Source organism: Myiozetetes cayanensis, unplaced genomic scaffold (genome assembly GCF_022539395.1).
Source record: "Myiozetetes cayanensis isolate MyiCay16 unplaced genomic scaffold, myiCay2020 scf3, whole genome shotgun sequence".
Lineage (NCBI taxonomy): Eukaryota > Metazoa > Chordata > Aves > Passeriformes > Tyrannidae > Myiozetetes > Myiozetetes cayanensis.
The window spans coordinates 53,633,839-53,652,059 of record NW_026087521.1 but is presented as its reverse complement, the minus strand read 5'-3'; the positions used below and the strand labels follow the sequence as shown (position 1 = coordinate 53,652,059).

At 43.7% G+C, this 18,221-nt stretch overlaps 1 protein-coding gene across 4 annotated transcripts in view; it reads right to left on the bottom strand.

Annotated features, from left to right (window-relative positions):
* SYN3 (synapsin III) overlaps positions 1 to 18,221 on the bottom strand; it is a 196,793-nt gene that overhangs the window by 11,180 nt on the left and 167,392 nt on the right. For all 4 annotated transcript variants that reach the window (XM_050323705.1, XM_050323704.1, XM_050323707.1 and 1 more), the window contains 4 exons: positions 17,277 to 17,419; positions 11,970 to 12,044; positions 8,866 to 8,968; positions 2,654 to 2,788 (listed from right to left, as the gene is read on the bottom strand). In XM_050323705.1, the coding sequence (XP_050179662.1) occupies positions 2,654 to 2,788; positions 8,866 to 8,968; positions 11,970 to 12,044; positions 17,277 to 17,419 (456 nt within the window). The remainder of the gene's footprint in view (positions 1 to 2,653; positions 2,789 to 8,865; positions 8,969 to 11,969; positions 12,045 to 17,276; positions 17,420 to 18,221) is intronic.

The window sequence follows — 18,221 nt, the reverse complement described above, 5'->3', positions numbered from 1 at the left end:
GATTTGAGATAATTCATGAGGTCTATGGTTTGTCTAAATTTTTCTAAATTACTCTTACAACTTTTAAAACACATATTTTGTATTTGTTGGCCAACAATCCTCTGGAGCACTAACTGTTTCTAATGATATTGCATAGTTTTTTTTGGCAGCTTAGTCACTTCCTAATTTCAGTTCATTGGACATAGCCATCTGGGGCTGGGGGCTTAAGAGTTTTAAAAAATATTAGTCATCACTGATTTAATAATTGTTTTTGTTCTCTTCCCTGTCATTCTCATCAGGAAAAACTATAAGTAGATAAAAAAGTTTCCCGCTTTCAGCATTTAAATTTACTAGAGTAACAACACTGTCCCTGTTGCCTTCCTTTTCTCCCTTAACTTTGGATGATCCATAGAGCCCACCAATTCTTTGGTAGGGTTCCGTTTTCTGTTGAACTCTTGTTTCATTCTTCCCTCTATCTGCTCTTTCAAAATCAATTTCTATCCTTTTTACGTTTCCTTTTATTACTTGTATGATGCTGCATAAAGATCTTCTTAAATGTCAAATTTCCAAATTTGAAAGATTTTTTCCCCCCCATTTGTCTTGAATGTCCTCTTTGTCACTTATCTCTACAAGTTTATTTCCTACATTCTTGGATCAGGAGCCAATCAGAATGTATATATGCATACTGGAAAACAATGGTCTCTCAAATAGCATCCATACAGTTTTACTTTTAATGCTAGGGAGTTGATTAATTTTCTTTTTTAACTGCTTGTGTCGTACCCTTGCTTTCTGATATTGCATCTGTCCCTTAGACATCAAACCTAATGGTACATATCAACTTTCTGAATTTGTACTTGGGTGTTTCTTAAGGCAATGTCAAGGTGTTCTTTCCTCCCTCTGAGTTGCTGTCCCACTGTACTATTTGATTTGCTTCTTGATAGCTGTAGTCTCACATTGTTATGGCTTGTTCCTTCTTCCATCTCTGCCAAAGCTGTGCACTCTGTTTCATAATTTCTCAGTTTTTCTGGATCCAGAGACTAGTATAGAGAGGTCAAATTGTATAGGTATTCTCTTCATACCCATAGGGTGTCCAAGAATTCATATTGCTATATATTCAGTACTGCTGTCCTTATTTTCAGAATTGCTATTTTTCTTCATTTTGTGGAAGTTTTCACTTGTATCTCTAGTTCTGCATCTCACTGGCCTCGTATTTAATTATTTCTCTCTGCACATTTCTAACTGTTATAACACTATGTCAGTAATTGTGTTGTGTGCAGTTTCTGCAGTGTTTGTGGCACCAAGCTCTTTCTCTACAGCAAAACACTCTAGTTAACATGCTTGTGGCTTTGATTTCCTTGATTATATATACAGATATTTTTAGGTTGTATTCCTGATGAAAACACTTTTCTTATTTGACTCTTCTATTTGACATCCTATCCCTCCAAGACCATTTGTTTTGTTCTTATTTTGGCCCTATTTTAGGTCTGTTGTAATCCAATCCAATACTGTACCAGTATATTAAGGACACAGAAAACAGATGCATCTGTCCATGTTCTCAGTTTCTGTTGGTTTCTCCTTACTCTCAGTTCATACACTCTATATCTTGGCTGTTTCAGATGGCAGTTCATGGTTCCTCTTCGGCCAGAGTAAATGCTGTCCCTTCTGTATCACTTTCCCTGCCTCAGAGCATTTTTAGTGTCTATTAGATGTCTACTCCTTCACTCTAGCTAAAACCTGGAATCACCCTGAATACCCTTCATGTGGGGACCTGGTTTAGCAGGAGCAGACTGTCATCTGACAAAGGCAGAGCACCGTAAAGTGCCTTCTCCTGATCTCAAGTGGAAATGAAAATTTTACCAATGCGTTGCAATCAGTTCTATCCCTCAACCTTTTTACTCTCCTGTCTTTTCTGTTGTACAGATTTGTTGTCCTCAAACCTTTATGCTTGGCCCCCTGCTAGGTACTGAAAGAGGCATAGCACATACACCTGGATAAACAGGTTGTGTTGTGGTGTGTTTTATTTGCATGGAACTGCCACTGGGAAATGCAGCACTAAAATTAGGTACATTTGAAACTCAAAATAGTGTACACAAGAAGCACTAAGGGGCCAGTTTAAATGCAAAAGGGACAGTATCTTATATGAATTCAGCTTTAGTCAAGCCTCCTCCTGATGAAGGGGGCATAGGGCATCACCAATGAAGAAAGGCTGCAGTAAGCAGTGGAACAAGTCTTGGTGGAGATTCCCACTTTCTGCTCTTGAAAGCACAGATTTTCATCAGGGATGCAAAAACTGGAACGAAACCTATCCTCAGGGATGGTGTTAGATGGAAGCGAAGTTGGGCATTAGAAGAAACTCTAAAAATGTCTGATCTCAATATGAACCCATGAATTTAGCAAGTCAGAATGTCTAGATGCATGGACATGCTACTGATGTGGTGTCACACTTATATGGGAGGAGAGTAAGGGAGAGAGTTGTGTTCCTTAGGGACACCCACTTCAAAGAGTGTATGAGAGACTTCTTTGGAAGAACAGGAGTCAGTCTGCCCAATACACTCCCATATGAGACTGTTCAGCTCTCTGAGAGGTCTGACTGCCTGATACCCTCAGTGAGGAGAGAAAGAGAAAAAAAAGTTCAGGGAAATAACTTGGCCACAAGGTCTCTGTTCACTCATACCCAAGGCCTCAGCGGTGATGGTGTAGATCCAGCAGTGATGACAAGCTGAGTCATTTTGGAAACAACCAGATCAGCTATAAGCTGTCTGTCCTCTTCTACGTGCTCCCCAATCAGGGGCATTGAGCTGTCCATCACCTGCCACAGGAGACAAAAACAACAGTTAGTAAGGAGGTTTCCTGCTGGCAGATGCCTGTTTCAACTCACCTCTCACATTAACCTGTTCTGTGTCTCCACATCCTTGCCAACACCTATAGTCACCACTCTCCTCATTCTGAAACATGCTTGACTTCCCCAGGCATGGAATTTCACTTAGGGTTTTTTGGAAATAGCATGTACTTCCCCCAGCTCTCCATCTTCCTTCCCTTTACCACTTGGAAGCCAAGCCAAGACTTCTGATAGCTGGAGGCTTTCTAAATCAACTAAATACAAACTTTTTCTTTCACATGTCCTGAGGAGATGCCTCTGATGGATGAGGTCTCTCTGGTATTTTCCCACAGCATTTGGGGGTGACATTGCAGCTGAAAGGGCCACAGGAGAAGAGAAACAAAATGCACTGAAGCCCGAGGAGATGAGAGCAACAGGGACTGGAGAAAACCCGGAAACATTTGGGGTTAATCAACACAAAGCACTGCACCCTGAGAGGGGAAATAAACACCACAGATGTGTAATGAATAGGATGTCACCAAAACAGCACCCAGTGCAGGAAAGTAAACTTTTTCTCTGCTTGTTCTCTTGATATTGGCTGCAATACAACTGTTTCCCAAGCAAGTTCTGCAACTGTGCTGGGGAAAGTGGGAAGCAAGACTGTGGGGATGGGGGAAGGAAAACTGTCGAAGGGTCTTTGAGGTAAGAAATGGCCTAACAACAGTAATAACGAAAGCAGAGCAGACCCTCAGCTGTATAGCAGCCCTGAACATAATTTTCAACAGTTCATCATAAATCAAGTGCTTTGCAAGCATTAGCTAAATCCCACAGGAAGAACTGTACTATGATGAAGTTAAGGTTCAGCTGGAGTAAATATAATAGTACCAAAATAACAGGGTTGGAAGAGTTTATTTTATTTTGCTTTTATTTTTAAAGCAAACATTAAACCCCCTGAAAATGCAGAGTTAAAGGTTGCATAGCTCAAGAAAAGCACTGACTCACACTCAGATAACAGTCGGAAATGCACTCCACCCTCTCGAGGCTGCAAGAGTCCACTCTTGGAGGGAAATAGAAAGTTTTGCACCCTCATTTTTTTAGATTTAAAGAAGAGGAAATCAGTGAGGTTAGTTCACTGAGTTAGTATTCTGCTCCTTTCTTGCAGAATAATAGTTTTGATTAATTTCTATATGTGTCTTTTTTTGAACACTGGAGAAGCTACCTAGGAAGTTTTAACTGGGGTACACATGAAGAATGGGTTGATGTTTATATCCATGGCCTACTTGGCCCACGGGCTGAAAGAAGGAGGTTAGAAAATTATATGGCAGTGTTCAGCTAAATACACAATGTGGCTTTTCCTTCCAATATTCACTTAGCTGCTTTTCTGTTAACAAATGAGGTGGGGAATGTGATGTTTCCTAGCAGTGTCAGGGAACGGCCTGGGTCTCACTAGCCAAGGGCTTCTGGGGGCCCTCCAGGAGGTTCCTGTGCAGTTTTCCCTCCTGTCCAGTCCTATCTTAAAGGAAAATTTGGCAATCCCTGTTCCCGAGTGAGAGAAGAGGTCTCCCATCTCCCTGCAGTGCGCCGTGCGAGGGACCCGTGTGGCCACTAGATGATGCCGTTATCCCGCAAAGAGTCAGGCGAGCGGAGCTCCCTGATCCAACCCTCTGTGGGACTCACTGAGAGACGGCTCTGCTCAGAACACCCCAAACTCCGCATTTCGTGGAGTCATAGAATGGTTTGGGTTGGAAGGAACCTTTAAAGGCCGTCTAGTCCAATAGCCCTGCAATGAGCAGAAACATCTTCAAATAAATCAGATTCTTCTGAGCCCAATCCAGCCCAACCCTGAATGTTTCTAGGGATGGGGCATCCACCACCGCTCCGAGCAACCTGTGCCAGTGCTTCACCACCCACATTGTAAAAAGATGTCTTCCTTGTATCCAATCTAGATGTACCCTCTTTTAGTTTAAAATCACTACCATTTGTCCTATTGCAACAGACCTGCTAAAAAGTTTGTTCTTATCTCTCTTATGGGCCCGCTTTATGTACTGTAAGGTGCTATAAGATCTCCCCAGATCCTTCTCTTCTCCAGGCTGAACAACCCAACTCTCTCAGCCTGTCTTCATAGGAGAGGTGCTCCAGCCCTCAGATCACCTTGACAGCCCTCCTTTGGATCTGCTCCAACAGGTCCATTTCTTTACTGTGTAGAAGCCCCCAGAGCTGATTTCCCCATCTTAAGGACTGCTCTTCCCCATTTCTGTGGCTAAAGTGCCTGGAGAGCAAGGGAAGATGGTGCTTTATAAACCAAAGGCACCAGGAGGAATGAACTGGTCCCACATGAACCAATGAAGGTTCACCAGGTATGACACTATCTGCTGTCCTGCAGTATACTTCTGGCAGGGGAATATGAGATGTGGAGGACAGAATATAGAGGATTGAACAGTCAAATGCACAAGGAAAGGCCTTTGAAAATGGCAGTGGTTTCTTTGGCACATACTGGTTACCACTGAACTGAAAAAATCACGAGATGTCACCTTGCCTGTCCTCTGGAAAAGGGAAATTGGTCTGGAGCTGGGCAGATACAAAAGCTAGTATTGAAATAAATCAAAGACTGAGAAGAATACACGAATCACAGACAGACTGCACTCATCTGTTCCTGGCCAATTACAGAACAGCTGGGCAAGACAAGAAGATGTTGGCACATATGGACCCGGCCTTGTAACTGCCCAAGGTCAGTGGCTGCTCCTGATGCAGCTGCTGTTGCCTGATAAGGTGTATGAGGGGTGATGGGAAGTGGCCAGGCAGAGAAGAGACTCAGGAAAACACCATCCCAGTTCTCCCCCTTTGCATCTCTGATGCTGGAGCCTGAGGGCTGGGCTTGTTATTCCACTCTCTGATGTGCAAGAGTGGAGTGTTAGGTGATTTCTAGGGAAGGAAGGAAGGAAACTGATGATTAGACATATCAAAAGAAAGGATAGGCAGTGCTGAATTGGTGGGCAGGGCTCCTTGCAGGGCAGCAAGGAGCATGACTAGTAACACAGTTTAGTTGTATGGTGGGTAGGGCTTAGCTTATTCTTCCAGGAGGAAGAATAAATCACATGGACCATTTCACTTGCCCTCTACTTACTTCATATTTTTCAGTACAGCAGAGATGTAGAAATAGATTAGATTAGATTAGATTAGTTTACCCAAAAAATAAGGAGATTATTAAACCATACATGTTGCTGAGCTCTTTTGAGAATCTAGCTGCTAACACTGGTACAGAATTTGCACTGTTTCGATGATCTGGCCTTCTGATCAAGTGCTGGCCTTCTGATCAAGTGCAATTATGTTGAATATTCCCTCAAAGTGACAAAGTTCTTTAAAGCAGAGAAAAAAAAGAATTACCAGCATTTACTAATAAATCCATAATCTGTTTCAATATGAGCCATGAAAATGGTACTTAAATGTGCTAATGTTTTGAAGGCCAGTAATGTCACAGATTCTGCTGTTTGCCATGGGAAAAGAAAAGAAGGTGAAGTTCAAGAGAGAGCAAATACCATGAGTGCAAGATTACTCTTGTGCTATGCTGATCACTCATCTGTCTTAATCTGATTCTGTTTGCAACAAACCATTGTGATGAATCTCAGTTCATAGAACTGCCTGTCACTACCTCTGTGAGTCTTTCTTGAAGAACTACTTTGCACTATGAAAATTAAATTAATTACTGCCAGTGATTGCATTGTGCAAGTTCCTTATTTGTTCAGCCCATTTAGGCGTGCTTTCTTGTAAAATGTCACAGCACACTGTTCCTTCTTACCAAGAAAATACAACTGTCACACTGTCAGATAACTTTTTTTCTCCCAGTGTCAGAAGAAAAAAGCAAAACAAGGGATCAGTTTCAGACCAAGAAAAGTACTCCGGGAAGTTGGCTGGAGGCAATTAATTACTTGTCAACACGTCCCTCATATCTGCATAAAGTAGAAAAGGTGCCGGTTTGGCTTTGTTCTGCTCTTTATATTTCACTATTGTGCTCCTTTCCCGACAATGTCCATCAGCCTGGCACCTGAATGCCTGTTGGATGTTGATACATCAGGCCTGCTCAATCAGGATCTCCACTGGGATAATTCAGTATGACCCATCTGAAACTATTGTGTTTCTTCTGATTTGTGTCCCATTAGCTCCATTCCTGTTTACCTTGGTCTCAAAGAGAGGAGTATTAGCGTGCATTTCTCTGTGTGCAAGCTGCTGATGGCTGTTAGTGTGTGGATGTGCCTTTCACCCAGTCAGTCGCACACGGTGGCAGATGTGAAAACCCAGAGGCATACCCAGATGGAGGCATATAATCTTTAAGCTCAGAATTAGCCATGTGTGCACGTACATAGGCTTATGTGCAAGAATAGATGCAGGGATATGAAAACCACATCTCATGTCTGACCATGTATGGACACAGTCCAAATGCTCTTACAGTTGTCTCTAGCCAGACTGCTTTCTTGCTCTTCCTTTCCCAGCTACACAGGCAGAGAGATTTAAAAGAGCACAGCAGGGAAACAGACTGCTCTGGGGGATGCTCCTCGAGGTGCTGATGAATTGCATTCGGGAGCAGACCCATCAGTCCCAGCCCCATCAATTCAGGAAAGACAGAGGCTCGGCAGCATTCAGTTGCTGGCAGCACGCTTATATCACATGGCCTTTGACAGGTCACTGCTCCCCTCCCTGGGGAGAGCAGATGCATAATGCAGGAATGCGCAGTCACTGGAGGGCTCATGTGGTTCTCATCAGCATCCCAATCCTCAGCGGGTGGGACTGCTCTCCCATACATAGCTTTCCAGTGTGTCAGCACCCCTGCATGAAGCCATAGGCTGGCTCTGCTCATTTCCCTCAGCTGTTCTGTGTTGGTGGAGTTTACAGCAGGTCAGATGCTGTGCCTCCTTTGGTCACATACTGACAGAGGCACTTCTTACTTGCCAGATTTTCTCTCCCCAAGAGCATCTCTTCAGTTTCCACTTTGATTTTCTGGCCAGCTCTTCCGTCTCTGCCCTGTTAAGATAATCTGAATGTGCTATTTACCCAACTTCCATGTCTGCCCTCTGGCCTGGCAAGGAGCACATTGAACTTCAACTCTCAGAGCCACAGTCTGTCCAGATCTGAATACAAAATTTTGTAGTACACACTGGCCATGGTAACTTGGTGGTGCTTTGTCTTAATGGCCTGTTATTGTAGTGAATGCTATCTGGGCAAAAGATTTTAGAAAATACACTTGATGTTTTGTGTGTGTTTTTTTGTTTATTTGTTTGTTTGTTTTAAATCAGGTTGCTCCTGTTGCTTATGGAGTTTTTGCTACAGTCTCACCGTTTGTTTTCCTGTTTCAAATTAGATGCAGCTAGGATCTTTGTTAGTAGGTTCCCTTTAAAGTGATTGAAGAAGATAGGTTCGTTTAGAGAGAAACTGAGATTTTTAATGGACTAAATCACCTACTGGACCTCTGTCTGGGTAATGGGGGTAGGTTAACATGCCTACTACTATAACATCATCTAGTGCTTATATTCAGGTTGGGCTGAATATGAGAGTGTTGATGATGCTGTTGATCCCTACCAGCAGCTATGAGAGGGGTACTGGCTTTGTGAGTGCTTAGCTGGGAAGGATGTAACTTGGGTAATGGTGCACTGAGATGCACCAAAGTTTGGGGGCTGCCAGCAACACTCACAGACTGTTATGTGCTTGATAAGAAGGCAGTTTCACATCTGCACCCATGCAGATAAGCTTCTGCTCTCTGGGGATTTATCAGGCTGGAAGGCTGGGGTGGCCAAGCACTCTGAGGCTCTCCGTTTTCTTTCACAGTCCACACCGAGAAATGAAGGCACTTCAGCCCTAACACCTTGCTGCATATCTGCCAGTTTGGCTGGGACTGTTAATCAGTTTTTTACACATCGGTGGGCCACAGCTTGAGGGTACAGGTCAGCATGGAGGAGCAGAGACTGCAGGGCAGTGTAGGGGTAAGCAAGCGCGTTGGTGGGTGTGAATTCCAATGCAGCGTGTTTGCAGATACACGTCCTGAAGCAGACTCTCACTCAGGTTCCCCATGCTCTCACCTCAATGATATAGTCTTTTCCGTCTTTGCTGTGGACAGCTTTGACAGCGCAGATGTCAAGACCTCCAAACATTTCTGCACAGGCATCTGCCCAGAGTCTGTACCTGCAGAAAGCACAGAAGCATGGCCTAAGATTACCTGTCACTAGGCAGACCACCAAATACAGCCACCCACCCTGCTGCCCATAGCAACACAAAGAGATTTGGGAGCCCTTATTACAGGGCATCCTTCAAATACTTTATTGGGTCATTGCCTCCCTCTCTTGCGCAGAAGATGATGCAAAAAAAAAAATCTTGCCTAAAGTTTCCCTTCATTTCAGATTGATTCAATTCTGCCCTCAAAGCCACCTTAAAATGTTTCTTTCCCTCCTTAGTACTTACATCAGATCTCCAGTTGGTTGTCATTCAGCCAAGCTATAAATATTTAGCTCATTTACTCTCCCAGTAGTGTTGGTCCCTCAGCGTTTGTATTGGCTTTGCCTGAAAGCCCTCCATTATGCAGGCAGCTTTCTCCTGATAAGATGTCCTGCACATTGGGACTGGTATAGGATTGGAAAGTGAGTGCTGAATTTAGCTAGTAGCCATCCTCTCCCTGATCTGTAAGCCAGTGGCTCCTGCATTTTACAATTTACTTTCAGTTTTATCTTTTTACAGTCTCCTGCCTCTCTTCTATCCCCTGGGTGTTGCTCCTAGTCAGGTGGTCTCATCACATGGACCAGGCACTCTTTTGTTAGAGGGAGAGCTAAAGGCTGAAGTCCTTTTCTTTAGCCGTCTCAGGATGGAAAAGTGAGTTGGTGCCCCCTTAGCTATCCTGGTGTCAGAAGAGAAGAGGGAATGACAAGAGGCGTATTACAGGGGGACTGCATCCCCCCACTGTGGAAATGAGGAGGGAATGAGGCAGCCTGGTTTTATTTCCTGTGCAGCTGTGCTGCAGTCCTGGCCATTTAAATAAAAATAATCATCTCAGAACAGCAGATCTGTAAGCAGGACTATGACAAGATGCAGAGAGGGGAGGGAAGGCCACAGTCTCATGAAAACACTGACATTTTGCAGACCCTACAGGGACTGGGGAAAGAGCCGTTCTGGCCAAAGAACAAGTTTAAGTCCTTGAAGCCAGCCAGAGTCCCCATAGCTTGACAATATAATGATCAACTTGTGTGAACACAATGTCTCTGGGAAGAAGCAAGATTATGACTTATATGACTACTGGTGCTCTTTTATCCTTAATGAGGAGACCAAGTACGTTCACTGCAGACCTCCAAGGAAGGCAGTGTCTGAGGGGGAGTCAGAAACATAAGGAGTAGGAGAACTAGGGACCCTGTGAGCTGGGTAGGAGGCAATGCTGTGGCCCCACGTGCAGGAGCACCATTGTGGGAACCACCTCTGTTCCCGAGGGACATCTCTAGGTGTCCGGGTTCAGCAGCCAGGTTTAGGGAATGGTTTCTCATGCCAGAGACCCTGATAGCTGCATGTCTTTAGGGTTTGCTGGCCATAGGTGAGCACTGGGAAGCATCAGGGCTGCTGAGTAGTGCTATAGTAGTGCTATGGGGAAGAAGCAGTGTATTTATGCACATGCACCAGAGGTTCCATTTGCAGAGGATTTACTGCCATTTTTGTGTTACCTGAGCATGTAGATCTATTGGATTACTGTTCACTACAGTAGCTACTTCAGGTTGCTCCTGCTCATCAGAGCATTTTAGCACACTCTTACCATGTTGCATTCACTGATGACTCACAGATTTCAATGAGATTTGTTGCATTTATGGCTGGATAAGGCTAGAGTAGTAAATTGTGGTACTACATCTATAAAATGAACCTTCAAAATGCAGTGTGACAGGTTGGCAGGAATCTGGGTTTTAGTTTTACAGCACTGCAATAAGGTAATGTCTACCCTTCTCTCTATCTTCAGCTGTGTTATAAATAACCAGTATGCATCATAATGTCCAGATCCCACAGTACTATTAGGGTCTTGCCAAGTCACCTTCAGTGTCTGATCTGGGGCTTGGCTTGGCTTCCCTGTTTCACACAACTAAAAGTGCAGAAGGGACCTCAGATGATCACCTGCACAACTCTCATACCCCAAAGAGGAGACATTTCTTTAATCTGCTCTGAAAGAATACAGAGATTGCCCTTCTATATAAGCAATTGTTGCATGTTTTTCTCACTGGTTGATTATGTTTTCTTTGAATGTTCCTTTTATTGTCCTTTGGACTCTCTCCAGCTCCTTGCTATTTTTCTTCAAATGCGGTGCCCAAACATGGACAGAGTTAGAATTAACCATGATCCTGACAAATTGGAGGTGTAATCTGAAAAAATCTTAGATTCACGAGAGGTGAGTGCCTACATGTCATCTATGAAGTCTATAAATTTATGAATAATCTACTTAAATAGGATGGAGAATAAGTGATGAGAGCAAGTGACTTGATAGCAGTTCTGCAGGATAGGGTTAGGAGTTACAGCAAAGCATGTTATCATGAGTCCACAGTGTCATGGAGTTGCAGTGTTAGCAAATATCACAGTGATTTGAAGATATGGAAGTACCATCTGCAAATTTCAGTCCGTAAGATGCATAAGGGAATTCCTTCAGCTCTGTTCAGCAGTGAGAAGACCTCAGCTAAAACAGTGTCTGCTTCTGGGAGACTACAGCAAAAAAGTGCTTTCAGCAGTTTAGCTGACAGTTTTTTTCCTCTGTTAAGCAGAAGAAAAACACTTTTCTGAGTCTGCCTCTCATTAGTAATGTACTTAGAATATCTTCTTGTTACTTCTTGTTTTGTGCTTTGACCTTTCTGATTTTATCCCTACATGTTTGTGCTGGTGTGCTTGACCTCAGCATGCTGGTCTTGTTTCCTGTGGCTACATTCACCAAAGATCTAATGATTTAGCAATGTAGGTTTCTAGCTGTACTTTCAGTCTGTTCTTCAAAATAGGACAGTTTGCCTTTGTGTCCTAAGTATTTTTTAAGGAAACACTCGGTCTTTAAAACTCCTTTATCCAGCCTCCCAGGAGACCTCACTTACCAGTTCTCTCAATTAACCAAAGCCTGAAATACAATTCCTTCCTTCTAACCCAAGTATAGCTAACACTGTCTTGAAACCCTCTTCCTTACCTCTCTGTCATTGCAATCTGTTCTAGCATCGCAGAACCTGTGTTTGCCTTCCAGTTTCCAGAGATGGACGTCCTCCTAGGAAAACAAACCAAAAACATAACCTGAACATGAAAATAGAGTCCTGCTCCATCCTCACACATACTGCAGTCCTCATTCTTGACTCTGTGCTTGGACAGGAGGGGATGAGGTGAGGTTCTTCCTCCCAGAAGCCTTTCCAAATCCTTCCTGAACAACACTCCATACAGGATATGTTGTTCAGACTCATGAAAAGCTGAATGAGGAGTTAGAGAGGGAAACCTCCAAGGAATCCTGAGCACACATCAGGTTCTGTGAGTACTTTCTTTCTTTATAAATCAGACCTAGGGAGAGCTGAAATGTGTGTAGAAGATCTCTGGGATAATCACCCTTGTATTCTGCAGTGGGTAGCATCCTCTGTCCGTGGAAGACCAACTCTCAAGGCAAATATTTGCCTGAGCAGCTTCACAAATGTCAGCTCTGACATTCTATGTCTACCTAAATTTGATTTCAATTGTACTGATGTCATAGAATACATGATCATGCTGTCTTTTCACTGACCTGTCTGTGGCTCACTGTGTTTGGACTTAGAGAATTTCTACTTGTAAAATTGATGGAATTTCATTAGTTGCAGCTGATGGCTAATTTCCAAAAAAGGTACTGTTTTTGGCAAGTCCTGGGTTTCACTGTCATCCATTGGGGTGAAAATTTTCCTTTTCTTGACCTTAGGCCCAAGGCAGACCTTGAACAGCCTGCTGTGACAACGTTGTACAGATAACCTTCCACAGTGTACAAACTAGGACAAGTCAACAAGCTGACAGGATACATCCAGGGAGCACCTCCATGCAAAAGAAGATTTAGGCAGAGATTTAAGATGAGAGTATGAGATGTGGTGCAACACTTCATTGTGAGATTGTGGGAGCCCTGGCTTCCAATTCTCTCACCTTTTCAACATGATGTGCAAAAGAGACTCTGAACTTGCAAAACCATATTCAGCAGTGGGAATACTGATGTCCCCATAGACTATAAACTTGGATCATTAAAGCCAATTACCTAAGATTCCCCTTTACTCTTGTGAGAGACACCCTGGAGTGCTTTTTTTCCATTTCTCTTCTAAAGTGGTATGTATAGTTGCAGTGAAATTTAAATTTGAAGGAGTGGAGGGGCTGGCAAAGGAGCATTTACTGTGCTGATTACTGTGTTGAATAACTATGTGTTTCCATACCTCTTGCCCCTTGTTGCCTTGTTGCCTTCACTCAACATCCATTTTACTGTCCTACTTTCTAAGCGAAAAAATGGATTTCTCCTCAAGCTTTGACTGTTACAAGCCCTTTGATGGCCTGTAAGGTCAGTGTTCAACCTTCAGACTCTCTTTGTCTTTTGACATGGGATTCTTAGGATTATGTTTTTCAGCTCTGCAATGGGAAGCACCACTCTTTGCTAACATTTATTTTTAACTGAAAATTGCCCTGCAGTAGCAGATGGCATTCAGAATCCCATTAGTACTGATGGGAACTCCTGGAGTCTGATTAGCAACAAGATGATTTGACATCAGTGTTTAGAAAATGTGCCTGGGGTACCAAAGGGAAGCAGCTGTGTTGTCCCTAAGAAAATGAAACCACAGCTAGACAGTTTTACAAGGAAATTTAACATGGAAAAGCTCCCAAAATAAGAACACTGCTCTAGCCATTGGGTTCATTTGTTTGATTAATTTATGCCTACTGATCCCCAGTCAATATTGAGCATAAGACATAAAATATACCTCTCTGCTGTACTCCTAACTTTCCTGTTAGGGACCTTTGCTGTTTTGAAACTGAAAAGTTTTATTTGAAGCCCACTGGGTCAGTCACCAAATTCCTACACCAGAGCCTCTGTCAAGATCATTCCCTTCCAAGCATGTCTGAGCAGTTCAGGTGTCAACTGTGCCCCTAAACTGACAGAATCACAGAATATTCTGAGTTGGAAAGGACCCACAAGGATCATTGAGTCTAACTCTTAGCCCTGTACAGGCCCATCCCAAAGAATCAAACTATGTGCCTGAGAGCATTGTCCAAATGCTTCTTGAACTCTGACAGGCTTTGTCCTGTGACCATTTCACTGGGGACCCTCTTCCAGTGCCCAACCACCCTGTGGGTTAAGAGATTTTTTCTAATATCCAACCTAAACCTCCCCTGACACAACTTCAGGCCGTTCCCTTGGGTCCTGTCCCTGGTCACCACAGAGGAGAGATCAGTGTCTGCCCCTCCAGTTCCTCTCATGAGGAAGCTGTAGACTGCAATGAAGTCTCCCCTCAGTCCCTCCAAGCTGAACAGACCAAGTGACCTCAGCTGCTCCTCATATGGCTTCTTTTCTATTTCCCTTTTTGTATTTTATGAAGTGAAAGAGGAGACTGGAGACAAAAATCTTTCCTTAAGAATGTCCTTCTTCAAACCCCATTTTTCTCAGGGAGTGAAAGTCAAAGAGCTTCCAACCATCCTAAACATCAGGGGGCCACACAGAGTGCGGTATCTTAAAGGAAAGGACTCTAGGCTCTTAGGGATCTGTTCATCAAACAGATTTGTGACCAGGATACCTTCAGCATTGTTTAGGATAAATGGATAAATGAGCATATCAAGAGCTGTTGGTGTCCTATATTCACCATCTCTAACCTGGGCCATTTCAGTCTATAACTAGCTCTAGTTTAGACACAGTTGATGTGGTATGTGCTGCAGAGCACACTGAACTGAATTGGAGGTGACAAGGTCAGAAGTTACACTCATGAAACTAGAAAGGAAGGGTGTTACCCTTTTACTAAGAGCTGGTGGAGATATTATCCCATGCCTGCAAGTCAGCAGCCGCTGGCTTAATTCAAAGTGAACAACATTTCATGAGTCTTAACTGGAAATGACCCCCTGTTTGTCCCCAGTTCGGGTGAGAGTGGAAGCATAACTTTTGCCCCAATTTCTCCCGCAACATGAGCCATATTCATGTTTTCTCTTCGCCCGTATTATGATGGCAGTCAAATACATTTGGTGGAATTTTAGACATGTATCACATGCTGCTTATCTGCTGTTTTGAGACTGGCCCAAGGCATGGGCTAAGTAGGTGTTTGTTAGCAGTGTAAATCTGGAGTCACTACACTGAAATGAATGGGAAACTGAACTGAAGCCTTGGGTCATGGGCTGGAAGGAAGTGCATTGGACATCTGGGGCAGGGAGGAATGCATGAGTCACCCTGCAGCATCCTCCCTCTGGCAGATGCTTGTTGCAAAAGTAAACATATTCTGGAGAATTTCAGTACAGTCTTTTCTCAGAAGGAAAGGGGCTTTTAAAGTCTATATGTGTGGGTGAAGGTATCAAAATACTGGATAGATTCCATGGCTCACAGATCAAAGAAAGTAGCTTAGTATGACGCTACTGCAGATGCTGGAATTGCCTTTAGGCTGAGATTTGCTAGCATGACTAATGATTTTGAGTCTTCTATTTGGGACACCAGTGAGAGCTCTGGTATTTTGGGTGCTCTCACCTCTGTCCTTGGACATAGTATGGACTTATTTATACCATAGAAACAACTTTCTATTTTGTCTGATGCTGGGACAGAAGGAACAGTCCCTGATGGGACTGACTGTACCCCTCTCTCAAACTCACATCCATAAATGGTTATCTCAATATAAGTCAACCTTCTGGGTTAACTAGTCACTGGGTGAATTTTGCTGTTTTCTTTCTTTGCTAATAAACTTCATTTCTCATTAAGGTGTTTACTGTTCATGACTGTTTTCGTATGAAAACGTTTTTCCTTTAACAAACAATTGTTTGCACAGCTATACTCCCAAGTGGGATTAGCTCTTGGTGTGACTGCTTTCTTTCCTCAATCATCTGGTATTATTTTTGATCCCTGTATGGATGAGTGCATGGTGAGTGAATAATAAGTGAGGAGAGAATATGGTCAGGCTAACTGGGCCTTTGTTTCAGTTAGAAGCTGTTGGGGAGCAGGCTCTGGAGCCAAGGCTGGGTGTGTTGGCAGGCATAGGGAATTTTAATTGACATTTTAAACCTTCTTTCCTTTGGCCAATTTGAACTGGACTCCCTGAGATGTTAATGTAATATTAGGCAACTGTGCTATTGTTGACCTGATCAGATTAAAAATAAATTTTCTTTCATTGAGATCACATGAAGTAGGCAAGTGTTCCACAGGTCCTTCCCATGAGGAATGTGACTCAGTCATTATCTAGTTTTCTTAAATACCACTGTGCTAGGAATCCAACTGGGAATCTTAGGCAGTTACAGCTGAAAAATATGTGATTGTGTACATCTGATGATCTTGTTTAACCACATTTCAGCAGAACTACGGCCTGGAGGTTTGTAAACATGGACCCAAAACTCACAGTATTGTGGGTGTTAGGTAACATATGCAATTTATCTGGCAACCTGAAGAGTGTATTGCTGGAGATGACTACTTGTCCAGAATTTTGTGGCTGGATAAGGAGCTTCTGGAGAAGCTGTACTGTGTGGCTTTTCTCATCTACTGGTTTGCAGTAAGAAGAAACAGGTGTCTTACTGACTCATGTGGTTGCATCTCTAATTCAGCTTGGCGACTACTGAAGTTTGACTGAATGCTTGCTAATACTTTTAAACATGCCGGCATTGAGGATTGCCTTCCTGCCACCCACCTCACTACCCCACAGGGCAGGGAGGAGCTTTGGGGCACCCACAGAAATGTCTCACCTCCTTTCCCTGCTTTTCATGCCTCAAGGAGCACATATGCAACACTCCCACATAAACCCACATGCTGGCCCGTCTGTGGCCGTTTGTACCCAGTGCTGTGAGCTCCTCATGTGATTGCAGGACTGTGATGTCCAGCTGGGCAGCGGGTGGGGTGTTGCTATGGGTTGGACACTGTAGGACTCCATGAGTTTCAGCTGGCTCAATCTTTTTTATTCCCTTCCCTCCAGGTGTGAAGGGGGTGGGTTCAGGTCCCACTGGAGGGTACTTGGAGCTGGAGGATTTTGCTGGGAAAGAGGAGCCCTTCAACAACAGGATGGAGAGGTAATGGCAGAGCATAGTCGTTATAGTGGGAACTAACTGAATCTTAGAAACAGGTGGACAGAGATTTACATTCCAGATACAATGAGCTGATGGTGAGTAATGGAGAAGATGATGGGGGGATGAGGGATCTGGGTTCAGAGGTGGGAAGAGAACAGTAGGGCTATTCTTCAAGGAAATTAACTCAGCTTCCTACTGCCCAGACACCGACTCAGTCACAGCCACAGCACTGTCTCCTTCCCGTCTCGCTCTGGCACAGCCATGCACTCACATGTAAGCCTTGTAGTTGGTGCCAATTTTCTGGATTCGGATGTCATACTTGGAGTCAATGAATGGCTCGGTGGTGGCATAGGTGTTTGCCATGGCTACTATGCTGGCCATGTCCCGGAAGTCGTGCTGGTTCTCAACTTTGACCTTGATTATCAAAATCCAGTGAAAAAGAAACAAGAGCAAAAAGAACAGGAATACTTTGTGAGCAGAAGTCTCCACACCTGAATAGCACAATGTCAGCTTAACCCCACATAGACAGAGCTGAGGACAGAGCAGGGACTCTGTGATTTAAGAAAGAAGTTCCCCAGACCAACCAAACCCAGAGCAAACCAATCCCATTCTCCTTCCTCATGCACCAACCCTGGTAAACCTGGCACGAGGGAGGCAGCTGGAGCTTAACCCAAATGGCTCTTGCTAATACACATTGCTTCTATGATGCTTCAGAAAAATATTTGATCTCTTAAGGGGCATTACTTCATTCAAATGTTGGAACTGCTATTTCTCATGTTGGGATGGGTGAAAACAGAGTATTTTGGGTGGTCAGGAAATAGAAATCAATGCCAGGAAATCAACATGAGAGCTGGTTGTCTGCTACCCCTGGGCACCATGTCCCTGGCATTTCACGTTATCCCCCTCCAGTCTTTTTTGAGAATTGGTGCAGGTCTCCCAAGTGGATACAAGCTCTGAAGGAAAAGGATGTCTCTGGGGGAGCTTGTGATTCTGGGGGAGATCTGTGTGAGTGTGAGGCCATGGGCATTTATGTGGGACAGCTGCTTGGATGTTAGACTTGATTCAGACTTGGAAATGAGAGGTTAGTTGCCTATGAGCTGGAGTTTTTCTGAGAAGATGTCTTTTCACAGATCTGTATTCAGTTATGAGAAATGCTCTGTACCTTACCCCAAAATATTAAAAAAAAAAAAAAAGGAAGGAAGAAGGACCAAAAGAG